The 19,459-nt window shown below is 68.9% G+C and overlaps 2 protein-coding genes across 3 annotated transcripts; one reads left to right on the forward strand and one right to left on the reverse strand.

Annotated features, from left to right (window-relative positions):
* Window positions 1–47: 47 nt before the first annotated feature.
* LOC118696506 (basic proline-rich protein-like) lies at window positions 48–2,604 on the reverse strand. Its single transcript, XM_036398660.1, has 3 exons — window positions 2,515–2,604; window positions 942–1,183; window positions 48–546 (listed from the first exon to the last, which is right to left on the reverse strand). The coding sequence occupies exons 1-3, from the start codon at window positions 2,602–2,604 to the stop codon at window positions 48–50; spliced, it is 831 nt and encodes a 276-aa protein (XP_036254553.1).
* Window positions 2,605–3,092: 488 nt separating this feature from the next.
* On the forward strand, window positions 3,093–19,405 carry THRA (thyroid hormone receptor alpha). 2 transcript variants are annotated; one of them, XM_036398807.2, is made up of 10 exons: window positions 3,093–3,188; window positions 8,480–8,528; window positions 9,489–9,729; window positions 10,943–11,004; window positions 12,738–12,838; window positions 12,922–13,069; window positions 13,552–13,757; window positions 14,890–15,036; window positions 15,124–15,382; window positions 16,361–19,405. In XM_036398807.2, exons 3-10 carry the CDS (start codon window positions 9,677–9,679, stop codon window positions 16,609–16,611), a joined length of 1,227 nt encoding a protein of 408 aa, XP_036254700.1. In that variant the 5' UTR covers window positions 3,093–3,188; window positions 8,480–8,528; window positions 9,489–9,676; the 3' UTR covers window positions 16,612–19,405. The 2 variants fall into 2 exon arrangements, with proteins under 2 accessions (XP_036254700.1, XP_054373402.1); XM_054517427.1 differs by having other exon boundaries at window positions 8,483–8,528.
* The last annotated feature ends 54 nt before the right edge of the window (window positions 19,406–19,459 follow it).

Consider the following 19,459-nt stretch of genomic DNA (forward strand, 5'->3'; position numbering starts at 1 on the left):
ATTCATGGGGCCGGGGCGCAGCAAATCCGCCCGTGCCGGGGCCGGGATTAGGCGGGCGAGCAGCGCTGCCCAGCCGGCGAGGGGCCCGGCAGCGGGGGGGACACCCCGGCAGCAGGGGGGGGTCCCGCCGGGGGCAGCCCTTTCCATGAGGAGGGATTTCCTGTGCAGGGGGGGCCACTTTCCACAGCTGGCCGGGGAACAGACACCACGGGGGTCTCCAGGCTCTGCTGGACCCCCCCCCCCTTTGGCACGGCATCCCCAAAGTCAGGGGGCAGGGGGTGCTGGGGGTGCTGGCGGGGTGGCAGGGTGAGCTCGGGGGGTCGCAGCTCCCCGGGGCGCCGCGGGGGCGGCCGGGTTGGGGGGGAAGGCGTCGAGGCTTCGGTGCCTTGGCAGGGCGCCCCGGCACAGCTGCCTCCGGCCCGGGGCCGGGGGGGCCGGAAGGGGCCGGGGCCGTTCCCAGCGCCGGGGGCAGGCGAGGGGCGAGCGGGGGCCAGCGTGGGGGGCTTCCCCTTCCCACGGGGGCACTGGGAGCTCTGCTGGCACGTCCTGCTGGGGGGCACATGGCTGGTGACGGGTGTTTGGTGGGGTGTGAAGGATCTGATCCCGTGGGGCCGTCCAGACACCCCCAGCTGGTGGTGGGTGCTGCCCCGTGGGGGTGTTCAATGCTGGGGATGGAGGTGCTGGGTGTCATCCCCTTCCTGGGGGTCCTGGGGGGGCACGAGTGCTGATTTGGGGCTGTATTAAGTGTCTCTGCAGCAGAGCAGAGGGATGAATTGTATCCAGAGTGTTTCAGCTGTGTCTGCGCCTCAAGAGCAGCACAGCCCCTCTAAATCCCAAATCCCCCCCAAATCCCCCCAAATCAGGGTCTGCCACAGGGCACAAGGTCCCCACCCTGCTGGGGCAGTGCAGAGAGACCTGTGGTGGCCCTGGGGGCACCTCACAGGGGGCAGGGAGCTGGTGATGAGTGCGAGAGGTGCCTGTCCATGTGCTCCAGAGGGGCCGCAAGCAAACTCCAGCCCTGCCTCAGTTTCCCCACTGCGATGGGGGCTGCCTCGGGCAGGGGGATCTGGGGACATGAGGTGGTGTTGAGACGGCTGAGCCCCACGGGCTGGGGGCAGGCAAGCTCGGCCACGGCCTTATCGCGGGCAGACGGCTGCGGGGGGCCGCGGCCGTGCCGTGTTTGCTGAGGATAAAGTGTACGGAACAGGCGGGGAGGGGCGGGGGGGCCGTCACGCTGCTGCTGCCCCGCCACGCTGGGACCGCCAGGCAGTGGAGGAGGGCCCCAGGGTGACTCAGGGACCGGGGGGATCCCTGGGGGCTGTGGGGACGCGAGGCTGTGGGGACCAGCGGCAGCAGGAGGTCCTGGGGGGTCCGTCGGGGTCTGTGGGGGCAGCCACCAGCAGTCCAGGTGTCACTGTCCTCCCTCCCCTGGGTGTCCCCATCACCTGGGCACCACCATCCCCTGGAGATCCCCGTTCCCCGGCTAGCACTGTCCCCTTGTTGTCCTCATTCTGAGAAGCACCGTGCCCTGAGAGCCGCTGGGGACCCCCCTTCCCTGCGCTCCCCGAGTATGGAAAAGCATCCCCTGGGCACACCCCTGCCAAGGAAACCTTCATCCCTTGGGGACCCTCCTCTCCTAGAAGCCTTCATCCCTTGGGGACCCTCCTCTCTTGGGAGCCTTCCTGCCCGGGAGACCCCCATCCCCCTCATCCCCTGGGTGTCACCGCACCGCCTGTGCAGCCCAGGGAGGGGGGTACCCACGGGGCTGGGGGGTGGGGGGCGGCCAGACCGACCCCCCCGGGGGTCCCAGGGCCGAGCTGCGGGGCTCGGGGCGGGGGCGGGGGGTGGCAGAGCCGCTTTAAGCCCGGGCATGACGGGACGTGTAGTCCGGGGAGGAAAAGGGGGGGCTGGGAGCAGGGGCTGCTGGGAAGGGGGGTGGGGTGGCACGGGGGGCTCCGGGGGGCGACCCTCAGCGCCTTCCCCAGTGATCCCCCCGGGCTCGCGGTGCACGCCGCCATCCCCGGCCCCAGAGCGGCTCCGGGTGCGGCCCCACAGTGGGGTACGACCCCCATTCTCCCCCGTCCCACACATCCCCCGGGGGGCGCAGGGGCAGGGCCCCCCGACGGGCGGGTGTCCTGCGGGACCGGATCCTGCCCGGGGCGGTGTGGATCTGATCGGGACCCCCGTGTCTGGTGTGTGCCCCTCCCCGGGCCGAGCTGGGCACCGCGGGGTGCGGAGCTGCCCCCTGCCCCGTGGGCACTGTCACCAACCCCCGTGGGGACCGTCCCAGATCTCCGTGAGCATCATCTCCACCCCACCGCCACCCAGCGAGGGCACCGTGCCAGCCCTTCCTGGGTGCTGTCCCCAAATCCTGTGGGCAGCCTCTCCAGTCCGCCCTGTCACTCTCACAGCATGGGCACCGTCCCCAGCCGTGTCCTGCCCTCGTGGACACCAGGTTGTCACTGTCACATCATCTCCCGTGCTGTTCCCAGTCCCTGCGGGCACCATCCCCACCCTGCCACGGGCATCCCCCTGGGCCTCCCTGGGCACCGTCTCCGCTCCCCCTCCGGTACAGCCCGCCACGCTGTGGTCGCCATCCCCCATGCCCGTTGTCACTGTCACGACATCCCCGTGAGCACCGTCCCAAACTCCTGTGGCCACGGGCACCACCCCGGGGACGCTGTGGGCACAGTCCCCAGCTCCCCGTGGGTGCCATCCCCAACCCCCTGGGCACTTCCCCTCGCCCATCCTGCACACAGCCCCCCACCCTGCGCTCACCACCCCCCGTCCTCGTTGTCACTGTCACCACATCCCCGTGGGCACCGCCAGGGCTCCCATCACACACCCTGCCACCGCCGCCGTCCCCACCCCGCCATCCCCGCGTCCCGCGCTGCCCATCCCGGGGTCACCCTCCCCCGGTACCCCCGGACCCCGGCCGCTCCCCCGTGGGTCCCCACGCGGGGCCGGGCGCGGCGGCTGCAGGGAGCGGCTGCGGCCGGCGGAGGGGGCTGCGGCCGCGGCGGAGCGGAGCGGGCGGGCGGCGGGGCCGGGGGAGGGAGGAGCCAGCGCCGTTCGTCCGCCGCCGCCGCCGCCGCTGCGCCCCGCTCCGCTCCGCGCCCCGCACCGCCGCTCCGAGCCCCGCTCCGAGCCCCGCACCGCCGCTCCGCGCCCGCCGCCGTCGACCTCAGGTACGGCCCGAGCGGCCCCGCCGGCCCGAGCGGCTCCGCCACCCCCCGGTTGTTTACCGCCGCCCCCCCCGGGCCCCCCCGGCTGAGCACGGGCGCAGTTCGGTGCGTGGAATGGGGGGGCGGGGGGCGATCGCCTCGGGAGCCTCGGGACCCGCGGAGGGCTCGGGGGCCGCGAACCGCGAGGAAAAAACACGGGCAAAGATTTTTTTTTTTTTTCTCTTGGAAAATCCGGGCGTTTGGCGTGGGGCGGGGGGGCCGCGTTCCCCCGTGGGGGGCGGGGGGGGGTGCACCGCGCCCCCCACCCCTACTGCACCCGCCGCTGCTGCATGCGGGGCACGGCGCTGCCCCCCGCCCGCCACGCCACGCCACGGGGGCAGCCCCCCCCCGGCCGTGGCCCCCCGGCCCCGCGGCCCCCCCGTGGCCGTGGCGTGGCGGCGTGGCGGGGTCCGGGCCGCGGCGTGGCTCTGCGGTGATGGGCGCGGGGCCGCGCCGTGGGCAGGTCGCGGGGCCGGGCCGTGGGCAGGCCGTGGCCCTGTCGCGGCTGGGGGGGGAGGAACCGTGGACGGCCGGGCCGTGACGGCGCCGTGGGGTGTCCGTGAGGGTTTTAGGGGCCCCTGTGTCCGCTCCTCCGAACCCACCCCGCAGAGCGGCAGGAATGCTGCGATTTTTTTATGTTTTAAATTTTAAAATATTTTTTTAATTTTTTTTTTTTTTGCGCCGAGAGCGGAGCGCGGGGGGGGCGGGGGGGGGGGGGGCGGTTCGGCCGCTCCCGGTTAGGGCGGGGGCAGCGGGGGGGCGTCCCCGGTGCGGCGGGGCTGGGGGGGGGGCTCGAGTCCCGCACCACGGGCTTCGCCCTGAGCGGGGCGCGGGGCGTGGCGGGGGCTCCCCTCTGCACGGCGCCCCGCGGTCCCGCGGGATGTCCCCCACCCCAACCCTGGGGGGGCGGATCCTGCCCCCGGTCCGGTGTCGCCGCCGGGGTTAGGGATGCGGTCGCAACCGGACTCTGGCGCGTCCCCACTGTGCGATGAGGGGAAACTGAGGCAGGGGCGGGCGGGCGCCACGGCCAAGGTCACCCCGGGATCGCGACCTTCAGCCGTGACCCCCCCGCCCGGGGCTGCCACCGACACCGGAGCCGCACCGGGAGGCCGGGCTGCGCCTCACCCCGCCTGACCCCCGATAGCACCGGGGACCCCCGCGGCTCGGCTGGAGCGCTAGGGGGGCTGGGGCCGCCGTGGGGCGCGGGCAAACCCCGGTGGAACCGGTTTGGGGGGGCTCCCCTGCCCGGGGGTCTTGGCGCAGGGTGGGGACGCGGCGCGTCCCCCCCTCCCCAGGGCAGTTCCGTGCGGCTGCGTGTGCCCCCCGCAATGGTGCGGGCCCCGGGGCCGGCGGAGCGGGATCCTCGCGTGGGGGTTCTCCCCGGCACCCCTTTCCCTCCCGCGGCCGTGACCTTCGCGGGGTCGCCCCGCGCACGGGTTCCCGGAGAGGGGAGCGCGGGCCGTACGCGCCCGGTGTCCCGCACCGTGCGGAGCAGGCACGGGGGGGGCTGCGGGCGCACCCCCGGACCCCTCCTGACGGGCGGCGGCTGCAGGAAGCGGGACCTCCCCCCAATCCCCCGGCTCCGCTCCTCGCCCCGCCAGCGCATTCCCGGGTCAGCGGAGACCGAAGCAGCGGCGGGGCAGCCCCGGGGGTCCCATCCCGCGGACCCCCGGCCCCGCCGGACCCCGCGCAGCCGCCGGTGCGTGGGGGCGGGGCCGGACGCCTGGGTCCCCCTCCGGACTGGGGGGGAAGAGGAGGAGGAGGAGAAGGGGGGCGCGGTGTAGGCGAAGGCGGGCGCGGGCTGCGCTGCCAGGGCCCCGCTCAGGCTGGATGCGGGCGGGGGGCGCAGCGGGGTCGCGCCCCCAGGGGCGGTGCCGTTCGGGATGTCCCCCGCGCTGCAGACCCTCGGACAGGGTCGGGTGACTGCAGGAACACTGCGAGCGCTGTCCCTTGTGTCCCCTTCTCAAGGGGGACGGGCTCCCCACGGGCGGTCCCGGTGCCGTGTCCCGGTGCCTGTCCCTGTGTGTCCCTTCGTGGGTGCCCGCGCTGGGCACCTCGTGGCGGCCACCTCCCCCCTTCAAGCAGGGCCCCGCGGGGAGGGGACCCAGGAGCTCGTCCCCGTGCACGTGAACCAGAGCCCCCGATTTAGAAACGTCCCATGCCGTGCCAAGGGCTGAGAATAGCTCCCGGCGTCCCGGCACACCTCCTGGGGCCAGGGGCACCCCGCGGGGCTCGGGGCCCGCAGCCACCCCAAAGAGCTGAGCCTGGGCACACTCAGCACACACCAAGCGCTCGGGGGTCACCCTGTTGGGTGACCTTTGCAGCCTGGACAACCAGTGACATCGGGATGAGCCACATCCTGTGTGCTGGCACAGGGGACACGCTGCTGGGGATATGGGAGTGTGGCTCTTTCTCTGCCAGGCAGCTCCGGTGGGATGGGGAAAAGGAGGCACAGCTGAATGCTCACACACGGCAGGAAGGAGTGGCTGGTTTGGCCTCGGTTGGATGCAGAGTTCCTGGGAATCCTGGGGGCCTTGGTTGGATGCAGAGTTCCTGGCAATCCTGGGGGCCTTGGTTGGATGCAGAGTTCCTGGCAATCCTGGGGGCTTTGTGGGGGCTGCAGGGCCAGGGCTGGGTCATGGTGCAGGTCCTTCTGTGGTGATGCAGGACCTGTCGGACACAGGACCTGTCAGAGGCTCAAGGCCACAACGTTGGGTGCCCTCTCAGTGTCGGGACAGGTCACCAGCCCTGCAGCCACCAGCTGTCCTACGAGTGGTGGCTTCAATGCGCCGTGAGCCACAGGGAGGACACAAACCTGGGCTCAGCCATCCTGTGTGGGGAGGGGGCACCATGCAGCGCCCCCATGGCACTGGGTGGGCTGCCCTGATGTCAGGCCCGTGGCATCCCCCTTGCTCGGGTTGCCCAGCTGCTGTGCATGCCTGGGATTCCTGCAGCCTCCTGACACAGCACAGCACGGCACAGCACGCTGTCCCCACTGCCACACGTGCCCACAGCACCGCATGGCACTGGGCGTGATGGTGTGCCGGGCACTGGCACAGGTGTGTGACAGCACCAGACGCAGACACGCGTGTGGCACTTGGCACAGCCTCACACACGGGCATCGGCGCGTGCCGGGTGCCGCCAGCCGTGGCACGGCAGGTGCCCTGTGCCTGGCCACACTCCCGCAGCACGGTCGTGCCAGCCGGTGCAGCCAAGGTTTGTCAGGCAGATCTGTGCCACCCTGGTGCCCACCGTGATGCTGCCCCGGTGCCCACCACGACACTGCCCCGGTGCCCAGTGTGACACTGCCCCGGTGCTCACCATGGCACTGCCCCGGTGCCCGCGGTGACGCTGCCCCGGTGCCCGCATGGCCGGGGATCCCTGGCCGGCGGCCGCGGGGCTGCCCTGCCCCCAGCCCGTGCTAATCACGCTAATTGGCACCGTGGCTAAAGCGCTTAGGGCCTCACCTCCCTGACCCGGCTGGCAGCTGGGCTGGGGGGGCGCTGGGACCCTCGGAGCCCATCTGTGCTGGGGGGCAGGGACACGGCAGTGGCCCAGTGGGGCGGCCCCGGCACCCACGCAGGCGGTCAGTGCCTTTGTGGAGGGGCGTCCCATTGTCTGGGGGGTCCCCGGGGGTGGGGTCCGTGGGGAGCGGGGTTCTGGGTGCCCCCGCTGGGGCGAGGTGGCTCCCGCCGTCGGCCCAGCCCCGGACTTTGCCCCCGGGTTGTTTTCAGCCGCCTGCAACCACCCGACTCAGCAGAAACGCTCCCCTGGGCGTGGGGCTGGGCTGGGGGGGCGCCGGGGGGGCTCCCGCCGGCTGCCACCCCGCTCGCACCCAGCACCCACCCAGCAGCACCTGGTGCTGCAGGTGGGACGCGCAGGTTTGGGTGCCGGCGGCGCAGGGTGGGCTGAGACCTGACTGCGCTCATCACACGTGTCCCGCTGGAGGAGGAGGAGGAGGAAGAGGAGGAGGAGGAGGACGAGAAGAGCCGCCTCCCGTGTTTGTCTGTCTGGGCCGCCCCAGCGCGCCCGGGATTCCTCGAGTGACGGTTCCTGGAGCGGCACCGCAAGCTCCGCCGGGCGATCCCAGGGTGCCGGTGATGCCGAGGGTGTCAGGGGGCTGCTGGGGTCTCGCTGGGGTGGCGAACCCCGTCCTAAAACGCCGCCGCCCCCCCCCCGCCTTTAGCCCTAAACCTCTCTCGTTTGGGGCTGCACCCACCAGGCCACCTCAGTGGGGAAACTGAGGCAGGGCGGCCAAGCCCACCCACACCGCACGCCGGCTTTGGGGACAGCCCATATTCCACCCCACAGCGGTTCCACCGCCACGTCGCTGCACCCCGAGCCCCACACATGCACCGAGCGTGTCGGGGCTCTGCCGGGTCCCGGGGGAGAGGGGCGGGGGGCGGCGGGGGGGGCCGGTGCCCGGCGGGGGCCGCGCAGCTCTGGATCCCTGCCAGTGCCTATACTTGGAAGTTCTCGGCGCGCCGTTCCCATATGGAACAAACATTTGCTGCAGCCCCCGGCTCTATAGGTACCGCCGGCCCCAAACCCGGCCTGAGGCTGCGGCGAGGGGTGTCCATTCCCCATGAGCCCTCCCCGCCCCCGAGGTGCGGAGTGTACCCCGGGCTGGTGGGTGCGCTGCGGTGCCTCAGTTTCCCTGAAGAAGCTGCTGCTGGCGACGCCCCCTCCTCATTCTGCAGGGACCCCTCCCGCAAACCCCCCGTGCGGCGCGCGGGGTGCTCTGTGCACCCATGGGTGCAGCATCCCTCACCCCCCATCCTTCGCTGGTTGGGGTTTCCTCATCTGAGGGGGGGGGGCAGCAAAGGGGGCCGGCTTGGGGGTGTCTGGGGGGGGCCCCCCAGCCCCGTCCGCCGCGTTTTAAATCCGCCGGAGGAATTTCTGTGGCGGCCAAGACAAACGTGACCTACTTTCTGCTGTCCCCGCGCGGAGCGGAGGAGCCCGGGGCTGGGCACCGCGCCCGCCGCCGCCCCCCCGCGCCCCCCCCGCCGCGGGCTGAGGGCCCCCCGCGCCCCTCTCAGCCGGGAGGGTCACCGGGGGGTCACGGAGGAGGGGGGGGGGGGGGTTTGTGAGCAGGGCCCCCTACCCCATCGGGTGCTGGGTACCCCTGGGATGTGGAATGGGGTGGGCACCGAGAGCCGGGGGTGCTGCTGCCGTCACCGGGGGGGTCGGGGGGTGCCCCCCGGTGCTGCCCGTGCTCTGACCCCCCCCCCCCCCACATCGTGTGTTTGCCACAGCAGAGCTCGCGGAGGAGGGAACGCCCGGAGCTCCGGCGCCCCCCATCCCGTAAGTGACCGCCTGCCCCATAAATCGCCCCCCACACCATAGGTCACCCCCCTGAGCAAGAGTCACCCCCAGCCCCAGATTTGGGGGGGGTCAGCTGTGCAGTGAACACGTCAGGGCTCAGCATCCGAGGGGCTTCCCTGGCTGGGGAGGGGCTGCCCTCTGCACCCCCTCCCCAACGCTCTCCCCACCTCTTGGGGGCCCCCCCAGCCCTGCCCCAAAGGTGTGGGGAGCTCCCATCTGTGTGTGCTTGTGCTTTGCTGCACACTCACAGCCCTGGGCACATTCTCACACCCCTGGGTGAGCTTTTGCACACCCACCCACACCTGTGCACACTCACAGAGCCTTGTGCACAACCCTGCACACACTCTCACACACGCCTTCCCTGCTGCCACACCCTCACACACCTGTACATGTTCTTGCACACCTGTGCACGCTCTCACACACCTGTACATGTTCTTGGACGCCCGTGCACACACTCACAGCGTGCCCTGCACACCTGTGCATGCTCTCCCATGGCGTGGCACACCCGTACACACACTCACACACTTGTGCACATTCTCGTACGTCTCTACACGCTCTTCCCCAACCCTGCACACTCCTCCCCTCCCTCAGTGCTCCCACAGCCTTGCACACCTGTGCATTTCCCACGCCTGTGCCTTTCACCCCCTCCCCGTGCACACTCTCACCCCGCTCTGCCCTCTGGCCCAGCCCTGCTGCTGTCACACCCTGCACGTCGCTCCCTCCTTGAGTTCTCACACGTCCCTCATGCCCTTGCCCAGCCCTGGGCGCCCTTACACACTCCACACACCCTTGCACACTCACACCCACCCCCCCATCAGCATCCACACCTCCTGGGGGTGCCCCATACATCCCACCCTTCCCTGGGGGTCCCCTCTGTGTCCCCTAGGGTTGGTCCCTCCCCTCCTCCCGGTGCTCCGGGCTGACGCCGCCGTCCCGCAGGGTCCGGCCCGGGATGCTGCGCGGTGCTGAGCACTGAGGGGCACCATGGGGTGCGCGGCGTAGGCCCCGCCGTGGCCCCCCCGCCGTGGCCGCCCCGCCGTGGCCACCCCGCCGTGGCCCCCGCGTGGCGCCGGAGCCCCCCCCACCCCCCGGTCGGTGCTGAGCGCTCCTTGATGGAATTGCGGTGAATGGAACAGAAGCCCAGCACCCTGGACCCGCTGTCGGAGCCAGAGGACACCCGGTGAGCCCCCACCCCAGCGCGGGGACACGCGGGGGACACGTGTGGCACTGCTTGGGGTATCCCTGCGCGTCCCTGTGCCCTCTGTGTCCGAATGTCGTGTGTGTCCCCAAGTGTCCCCATACCTGCTGCACCCCTGTGCCCGCTCTGTCCCTTGTATTGTGCCCGGTGTGTCCCTGTGCCCACTGTGTCCCTTGTGTCCTCGTGCCTGGTGTGTCCCTCGTGCCTGGTGTGTCCCCCTGCACGGTCATTTATGTGTCCATGCCCCGTGTGTCCCTCTGTCCTGGGTGTCCCTCGTGTCCCCGTCCCCGCCGTGTGTCCCCACGCACGTTCCTTGGGTGTCCCCATGTCCTGTGCACCGCAGGTGTCCCGTCCCCCCCCCCCCCCCCCCCCGTAACCCACATGTCCCCAGCCGTCCCTCCCGTTCTGGGGATCATCCCCACGTGTCCTGGGTGTCCCCCTGCACCCCACGTGTCACCAGGTGTGTCCATGCCCAGGTGTCCCTGTGTCCCTCCATGGTGCCCCCCCCCACTCGTGCCTCTCCCCTCGGGGGCCTCTCACCCCCCCGCCCCCCCCGGGGCTATTTCGGGCGGGGGGGGCCGGCCCGGGGTCACCTTGGGCTGAGGCCCCCCCTGAGCTGGGGGTGGGTGCGGGGTCCAGGGGTCGCCCCCCCCCTCCCGCAGGTGCCCCCCTTCCCCCCCCCGCGGGGCCGGGCGCGCGCGGACCCCCGCCGCCCGCCATTGGCTGAGCCCCCGATGACGTCACTTCCCCGCTCAGCCAAAAGGACATTTTGTCTTTGACTGTGAATGAGCCCCTCCCCCACTCGCCCCTCCCCCCACCCTTCCCCCGCCCCTCCCCCACTCCCCCCACCCTTTCCCTTCCCCCTCCCCCACCCGCCACCCTTTCCCTTCCCCTGCTTTCCCCCCCCCCCAGCCCGATCCCACCCCCCGGGGCGGTGCCGTGTCCCGGGGGTGGGGGGGTCCCGGCAGAGCTGTTCTGGGTGGGGGGGGTTCCCCAGGGCCCTCTCCAACCCCCCCCAGCCGCACCCCACCCGTGACATCGCCGCGTTGAGACCCCGGGCGGGGGGTGCCCCATTCCCAGCAGGGAAGAGGTCCGAGGGGGATTTTGGGGTGCTCTTGGAAGTTTGGGGGGGGGCGGCGGCAGCGGGAATCCGTGGGCACGGTCCCAGCCTGTCCCCCCCCCGCCGCTCCCGCAGGTGGCTGGATGGGAAGCGCAAAAGAAAGAGCAGCCAATGTTTGGTGAAGAGCAGCATGTCAGGTACGGGGGGGCACCCGCGGCTCCTGCTGAAACCCCCCGGGCACCCCATGAACCTTGCTGGGCACCCCCGGCTCACCCAGGCACCCCCTGGCCCTGCTGAGCACCCCCGGCTCACCCAGGCACCTCATGGGCCACCCTGGGGACCCCGAATCCTTGCCAGGGTCCCCCGTGTGTCACCTGAGTCCCCCAAAGTCTATGCACACCCCTCGTCCCCAATGGGAACCCCAAGATTCCTGTGTCTGCTCAATGTCCCACGGACCCCCCTGGGTTCCCCGGAGTCCCACGGACACCCCGTGTCCCCTGTGGGCACCCCAGGAGCTCCCATGTCGTTGCCCGGACACCCCATGTCCCTGTGGGCAGCCCGAGGTCTCCCTCGTATCCCGGGCACCCCAAATTCCCTCCCTGCACCCCCATCCCTGCAGGGTCCCCCAGGGTCTCGTCCCCCCCGGCTCCCCGTGGGTCGGGGCGGTGCTATCGGGGCGGCAGCGCCCTGGGGTGGGCGATAAGGGGGGCCCCGCGGGCGCTGCCCCCCGCCCTGCCCCATTCCCCGGCGGGGAGCGGCCGGCGCCGGCGGGACCTGCCGGGGGAGGGCCGTGGGGACCCGGGCGTGCAGCTCCCGCCCATCCCCTGCACCTTCCCCGCTCCCAGAGTGGGGAAAACACCCGGGGACCCCCACATCCAGCACCTGCAGAGCGCTCGAGGGGTCCCCACGCCTGCGTTTGTGGGGTCCCGGGGGGGTGCGGCAGTCCCGGACCCCCCTCGAATTGTGGGTGGCACCCAGGCATTCAGCCCCCTCCCCATCTCCCCCACCCCTCGGGGATTGTCACGTCCTGCCCCCCCCCCAAAACACGAGGGTGGGCTCCTGGGGGGGACAGGAGGGTGCTGGGGACCACCCGGTGCCTCAGTTTCCCTGAGCAGTTGGTGCTGGGGGGGCTCTGCCGGGCTGCCAGGCAGGGGGACCCCGGACAGCAGCGGGGACAGTGTGTCTTTGTGTGCCACGGGGACAGGGACCCCCCCGCTGCCGGTTAATGGGATAATGGGGGCTTTATTGGTGCAGGGGGCTCGGGCACCCCCCACTCACCCCCAGCCTTAACCCTTCCCGTGCCAGGACAGGGGCAGGGGCAGGACAGACAGCGCTGGGTGCAGACGGAGGGGAAACTGAGGCACGGAGAGGGGAGGATGTACTGGGCATCCCTGGCATGGGGGGTGATGCTGCATGTGCCAGGGGTCTCTGATGTGAGGTGTGCAGGGGGTCCCCGACTCAGGGCTCCTGGGAGGGCCCTGATGTGGGCTCTGTGGGAGGGTCACTGGTGCAGGGTGCTCCAGGGGTCCCTGATTTGGAGTTTCTGGGGGGCCCTGATTCAGGGTTTCTGGGGGGGCCCTGATGTGGGCTCTGTGGGAGGGTCACTGGTGCACGGTGCTCAAGGGGTCCCTGACTTGGGGTTACCCTGTCATGGAGCACTCTGGGGGCCACTGACTTGGGCGTCCCTGACATTGGAATTCTTCATGGGGTGTTCTGGGGGTCTCTGTCATGGGAATCCCTGTCATGGAGCACCCCGTGAGTCCCTGCTGTGGGGGGGCCCTGCCCTGGGATGTCCTGGGCATCCCTGACATTGGAATTTCTGTCATGGGGTGCTCTGGGGGTCTCTGTCATGGAGCACCCCACGAGTCCCTGCTGTTGGGGGCCCTGCCCCGGGGTGCCCTGGGGGTCCCTGACTCGGGGGTCCCCCCAGGGTACATCCCTAGTTACCTGGACAAAGATGAACAGTGCGTGGTGTGCGGGGACAAGGCCACCGGCTACCACTACCGCTGCATCACCTGCGAGGGCTGCAAGGTGAGCTGGGGCAGGGGGGGGTTTGGGGGGCTCAGGGGAGGCTCAGCAGGGCTCACTGTGTCCCCTCTTTTCTCCCTCCCCAGGGATTTTTCCGTCGGACCATCCAGAAGAACTTGCACCCCACCTACTCCTGCAAATACGATGGGTGCTGCGTCATCGACAAGATCACCCGCAACCAGTGCCAGCTGTGCCGCTTCAAGAAGTGCATCTCCGTGGGCATGGCCATGGACCGTGAGTTGGGGGGCACTGGGGGGGCTCGGCTGGTGGGGCAGGTTGGGGTCCTGGCATGGTGGGGCACATTGGGGTACCCAGATCAGCTGCAGAACCCCAGGGCAGGTTGGGGTCCTGGCACTTTGGGGTACCCAGATCAGCTGCAGGAGCAATCTGGGATTTCAGATGCTGCAGTGGGGTGGGATGCACGAATGGGGGGGGTCTTAGCTGATTGTGGGGGTCCCAGATGATAGTGGGGGGCTTTGGGGAGGTGCACTGGGGCCGTGGTGCTGTGGGGTGAGTTGGGATGCCTGGAGCAGCCACAGGAGGAGGCTGAGGGGTCAGTGTGGGTGCAGCTGTGGGATGCAGGGGTGGGGGGATCCCCGCTGATGCTGGGGGGGTCACTGTGGGATGCACGGGTGGGGGGATCCCCGCTGATGCTGGGGGGTCACTGTGGGGTGCACGGGTGGGGGGATCCCCGCTGATGCTGGCGGTCCCGTCAGTGGTGCTGGATGACTCCAAGCGGGTAGCCAAGAGGAAGCTGATCGAGGAGAACCGGGAGCGGCGGCGGAAGGAGGAGATGATCAAATCCCTGCAGCACCGCCCCAACCCCAGCGCCGAGGAGTGGGAGCTGATCCACGTTGTGACAGAAGCCCACCGCAGCACCAACGCCCAGGGCAGCCACTGGAAGCAGAAGCGGAAATTCCTGGTGAGGGGATGCGGTGGGGGGGACTCTGTCACCACCCCTGCCCCAGCTGGGATCTGCTGGGCACTCAGCACGTGGTGGCAGTGCCAGGGTTTGGGATGTCACCGTGTCCTTGGGCAGTCGAGGGGGGTTGGGACATTGCTCAGCGTCCTTGAGCTGGTCGCCCCCAAAGGGTTCAGGGGTGAGCAGTGACCGAAGGGGACAGCTGTGCCTGCAGGTGGCCCTGGCCTGGCCCTGCCGCTGGCCCTGTCACTGTCCCTGTCATGCAGCTCCCTCTCCTGGCTGCTGCACTGGCCCTGCCACGGCTGCTCCCGGTGACATGGGGGCCCCAGAGGAGGGGGGGCAGGGTCACATCAGAGCCTCCCGGGGGTCCCAGGGAGGGGGGACAGGGTCACACTGCACCCCCAACACCACTGCCCACCACGGGGGTCCCAGAGGGGGCACATGGTCACACTGCACCCCCATGTGCCACTGTCCACTGTGGGGGTCATGGAGGGGAAAGAGTCACTCTGCACCCCCTAACACCACTGTGGGGGGCACAGGTTGGTCACACCATGGTCACACCACACCCCCAGTGCCACCATGGGTGTCCCAGGGCACGACATGGTCACATCACACTTCCAACACCACTGCCCACCGTGGGGGTCCCAGAGGGTGACACAGTCACACTACACCCCCAAACCCCAATGTCCACCATGGGGGACACGGTCACACTGCACCCCCCAATGCCCCCAGTGCTGTGGGGTCCCAGGGGTGACACAATCACACTGCACCCCCAAACCCAATGTCCACCATGGGGGACACGGTCACACTGCAGCCCCCAATGCCCCCAGTGCTGTGGGGTCCCAGGGGTGACACAATCACACTACACCCCCAAACCCAATGTCCACTATGGGGGACACGGTCACACTGCAGCCCCCAATGCCTTCAGTGCTGTGGGGTCCCAGGGGTGACACAATCCCACTACACCCCCAAACCCCAATGTCCACCATGGGGGACACGGTCACACTGCACCCCCCAATGCCTTCAGTGCTGTGGGGTCCCAGGGGTGACACAATCACACCACAGTGATTGTGGTGGTCCCAGGGGACACATGGTGACATGACACCCCCCAACACCACTGTGTCCCCTACAGCCTGAGGACATCGGCCAGTCCCCTATGGCCTCCATGCCTGACGGGGACAAAGTCGACCTGGAGGCGTTCAGCGAGTTTACAAAAATCATCACCCCGGCCATCACCCGCGTGGTCGACTTTGCCAAAAAACTGCCCATGTTTTCAGAGGTAACAGCAGGCTGGGAACGTTGGGAGGTGTGGGGTGCTCAGCCCAGTGTCTAAATCACACCAAACCCCCCCCAAAACTGCCCCCAGCTGCCTTGTGAGGACCAGATCATCCTGCTGAAGGGGTGCTGCATGGAGATCATGTCGCTGCGGGCGGCCGTGCGCTACGACCCCGAGAGCGAGACGCTGACGCTGAGCGGGGAGATGGCGGTGAAACGGGAGCAGCTCAAGAACGGCGGCCTCGGCGTCGTCTCCGATGCCATCTTCGACCTGGGCAAGTCCCTCTCTGCCTTCAACCTGGATGACACCGAGGTGGCCCTGCTCCAGGCTGTGCTGCTCATGTCCTCAGGTAATGGGGTGATGGACATGCCGGTGGCCAGGGGGTCAGAGGGTTTGTTGGGTGGGCATCTCAATGCTCAGAGGTCTCGCTGTCCTGGGGAGGGGTTGGGTGGGCACCCTGATGCCAGAGATCCCCTGCAGGTTTGGGGGGAATTGGGTGGGCACCCCCATGCCCAGAGGGTGTCCATGGGGATTGTTGTGCTGGCATCCCTTTGCACACAACCCCCAGCATTTGGAGGTGCATTGGGTGGGCACCCCAATGCCCAGAGGGTGTCCATGGGGATTTTTGTGCTGGCATCCCTTTGCACACAACCCCCAGCATTTGGAGGTGCATTGGGTGGGCACCCCAATGCCAGAGTCCCCAGCATTTGGGGGTGCATTAGGTGGGCACCCCTGATGCCCAAAGTCCTCACTGTCCTGGGGTGTGTTGGATGGGCACCCTGATGCCAGAGCCCCCCAACACCTTCAGGGTGCATTGGGTGGGAAATCATGCCCCCCTGGATTTTGGGTGGATTTGAGGTGGGCACCCCAATTCCCAGAGCTTCAGGAGCATGAAGAGGGCACCCAGGAGCACAGGCTTGGTCCCCTAGGGACCCCTGCCAGGCTGAGGTGGATCTGTGGGGTGGGCACCCCAACAGCCAGGGGGTGTTTGGGACACTCAGCCCTGTGGGAGGGAGAATCCCTGCAGTGCTGGACTGAGAGAGGGACTCCTCCATGGGCAGAGAATGCCAGGACAGCAGGGAGAGGTTTAAACCAAAAAGGGGAGATTGTGGTGGGGTATTGGGAAAAATTCCTCTCTGTGAGGGTGGTGGGGACCTGACAAAGGGAAGTGTCCAAGGCCGGGCTTGGAGCACTCTGGGACAGGGTGGAAGGTGGACAGTGGAAGGTGTCCCTGCCATGCAGAGGTGGGACTGGATGAGCTTTAACATCCCCACCCAAACCATTGTGTAATTCCACCATCCCCTGACGATTCCTTGGGTTCCTGCAGACCGGACGGGGCTGATCTGCGTGGAGAAGATCGAGAAGTGCCAGGAGACCTATCTGCTGGCCTTTGAGCACTACATCAACTACCGCAAACACAACATTCCCCACTTCTGGCCCAAGCTGCTGATGAAGGTGACGGATCTGCGGATGATCGGCGCCTGCCACGCCAGCCGCTTCCTGCACATGAAGGTGGAGTGTCCCACCGAGCTCTTCCCCCCCCTCTTCCTCGAGGTCTTCGAGGACCAGGAGGTGTAGGGACGACACCACCCCCACCCTGTGCCCCGCTCTGGCCCCCCCCCCGCCCCAAATCTTTCTCGTCCCCCTGTAAGGACAAGGGGATGCTGTGCCCAGGGTGGGGGTCCTGCTGTGCCCCCCAACAGCCACCCCCCACCCCCCCACCCCGCCCCAGGACTTGACGAATTTTGTTTGTTTGCACAGGGAAGGGCCCCGACGGTCGAGCGTTCCCTTTATTGTCCTTCTCTTCGTAGATTATTATTTTTTAAGCATTTATTTCCCTCCCTGAGAGGCTAAAATATTAAACTAACTGCACTTTGGAAGGAGGAGGAGGAGGAGGAGGAGGAGGAGGAGGAAGAGCAGGGAGGAGAGGAGGGGGCTCTGGGCTGCACAGGGAGAGGCTGCCCCGGCTGGGGGGCCGTGGCCATATGCACTTTTGGCCGGGCAGCAATTTGGGGGGCTGGGGTGGGGGCCAGGACCCTTCCCCATAGTAGGGCAGGGGCTGGGACCCCCATCCCCCATAGTGGGGTGAGGGCCAGGACCCCCCCATAGCAAGGTGGGGGCACAGGGGGGGGCACAGCAGTGGCGAGGGGGACCCCAGCCCATCGGGGTGCAGGGCTGGTGGACCCCCCCACCCGAGCCCACTGGGTCTGCCCCGGCTGGGGTGACCCCCGCTGTGTCCCCCCCCCCTTATCCCCAAATTTGGGGCCAGAATTGGGGTTTTGGGGGTTCTCTTGTCTTTTTTTGGGCTGAGAGGAGACGATTTTTGTGCCAAGCGCCGCAGATGGTGGGCGCTGCAGGACACTGGGGGGGGGGGAGGGGGCCACTCCCCCCCCTCCCCCCAAAACCCCCCCAATTTTCCGTTGTCCTTTTTTTTTTTTGTTGTTTTTCCCCTTGTCCTCGTGGGTTTTGTCGTGTCCAGTCAGGAGTTGCAAAGGCCCCGGGGGTGCCAGCTGGGGGAGCTTTGGGTGCCCCACCGGGACCCCCCCACTGCACTACTGCCCCAGCCCCCCCCGGCAGCAGCACTTTGGGGGGGCTGCACCCCCCAACTGGCCCCCCAGTGCTCCCGGGGGGGGCCGGGCTGAGGTGGGGGCCGGCAGGGGGAATCCCACAGGGGGCTTGAGGGGTGGGGGGGGGCACAGCTGCGAGGGGGCACCCGGGAATGGTTTTATCACCTTTTTAAACCCCCCCCCCCCTCCCAAATTTAGGTTTGTGAATTTTTTCTTACCTCAGGCGGAGGCCGAGGGGGGGTGCGGGCCGGGGGGGGGCCGGCAAGGCAGGCCGGGCCCACCTAAGCTAATATATATATATATATATATATATATAAATATATATAAAATATATAATTTTTGTAATTAAAAAAAAATCTTTTTACGGGTCGTTTAAAAGCAGAAAAATCCCAACACCAGACACGTCCCCGTTCCCCCCCCCATAGGCACAGGGGGCCGGGCTGGGCTCCCCCCACACTCCAGACTCCCCCCCAACCATGGGAGTGGTGTTGGGGGGCCCTGCCAGACCCCTTGCAGCTGGGTTGGGGGGCACAGCGGGGCTGTGGCAGCCCGGGGTGCCCTGGGTGGGGGCGCCTGCCCCCAGCCCCAAATACCAGCGCCGGACTGGACCTTGGTGCAAAATGTCTTAAACCCCCACGCAGGGGCCTGGCTCAGGGGGGCCCGGCTGGGATCCCCACTTTGGGGGTCCCGGTTTGGGGGTCCCGGTTTGGGGGTCCCGGCAGCACCGGCTGCGGGCGGTGCAATAGGAGCCGAACACTAACGCCCGCACTGGGGGGGGGCACAGGTTCGGGCGTTCGCCCCCCACCCCTGGCAGCACCGGTCCCACCTCGTGCCTTCGGGCCACGGGCGGGGCCGCGGCACCCGGGTGATGCCCCCCACGCCCGGTGGTGGCAGTGCCATTTTGCTGCCACGGCCACGCGTGCTGGTGCCGTGCCAGCGCCGCGGCTGTGCCATGTCGGTGCCAGCGCGAGGCGCGTTGGCGCAACGCCGGTGCCACGGCCACGCGTGTCAGTGCCATGTCAGTGCCATGGCAACTCCTGTTGGTGCAATGAGGGCGCGGTGCCGGTGCCCGTGGCCGTTCCGGTGCCGTTCCATGTCGTTGCGGTGCCGGTGCCGTGTCCCCGCGCTGCCCGCGCGTTCCCGCGCACGCACACTCCGTGCGACACCGCGCGCTCCCGTCGCGACACGGGACGTGTCTTAATCAGCCCCCGTGACCCCCCCCCCGAGCGGCCACACGGGGCCCTGGGGCAGCTTGTCCCGGGCTGGGGGGGGGGGCTCAGGCCGACCCCCCCCACCCGCTGCCCACCCGCACGCCCCCCACCCCGTACACCCCCCACGCACCCCCCGGGCCGTCCCCGCGTCTCCGTCTCGCGTCGCCATCGCACGTCCAGCATCCAGCGTCGGTCCCGGGGGGCCACAGCGGTGCCCCCCACCCCCTGCGCCACCTCCCCCGGGCCACCCCGCGTCCCCCCCCCCCCCGGTCCCCGCGCCCCTCTGTGTCCCCCCCCCCCCCCCAAGCACATACCTCATGGCTCCAGAGCTGCCCCTGCCCGCGGGCGTCGAGCCCGGCCAGCACCTGGCCCAGCACCGCCCCGGCACGGCCCGGCTCGGCTCGGCGCGCCCCACGCGGGGTCCCCCACTATGCAGGGTGCTGGGGGGGGGGGGCGCGCGGCCGGCGTCGCTGAATGTAGGGGCGCGGGCCGGGGGGGCCGTGGAGCCCCCGTGACAATCACAGTCTGTGACGTGCGATTTTAAACCCTTTTGTGTTTTGGTCAGGATTTTAAAGAAAGATATTTTTATGGTAATTGTTGCTGGTCTATTTTACTATATATTTATGTAATAAATATATGATGAAAAAA

The sequence above is a fragment of the Molothrus ater genome, chromosome 27, assembly GCF_012460135.2.
Source record: "Molothrus ater isolate BHLD 08-10-18 breed brown headed cowbird chromosome 27, BPBGC_Mater_1.1, whole genome shotgun sequence".
Taxonomy (NCBI): Eukaryota; Metazoa; Chordata; class Aves; order Passeriformes; family Icteridae; genus Molothrus; species Molothrus ater.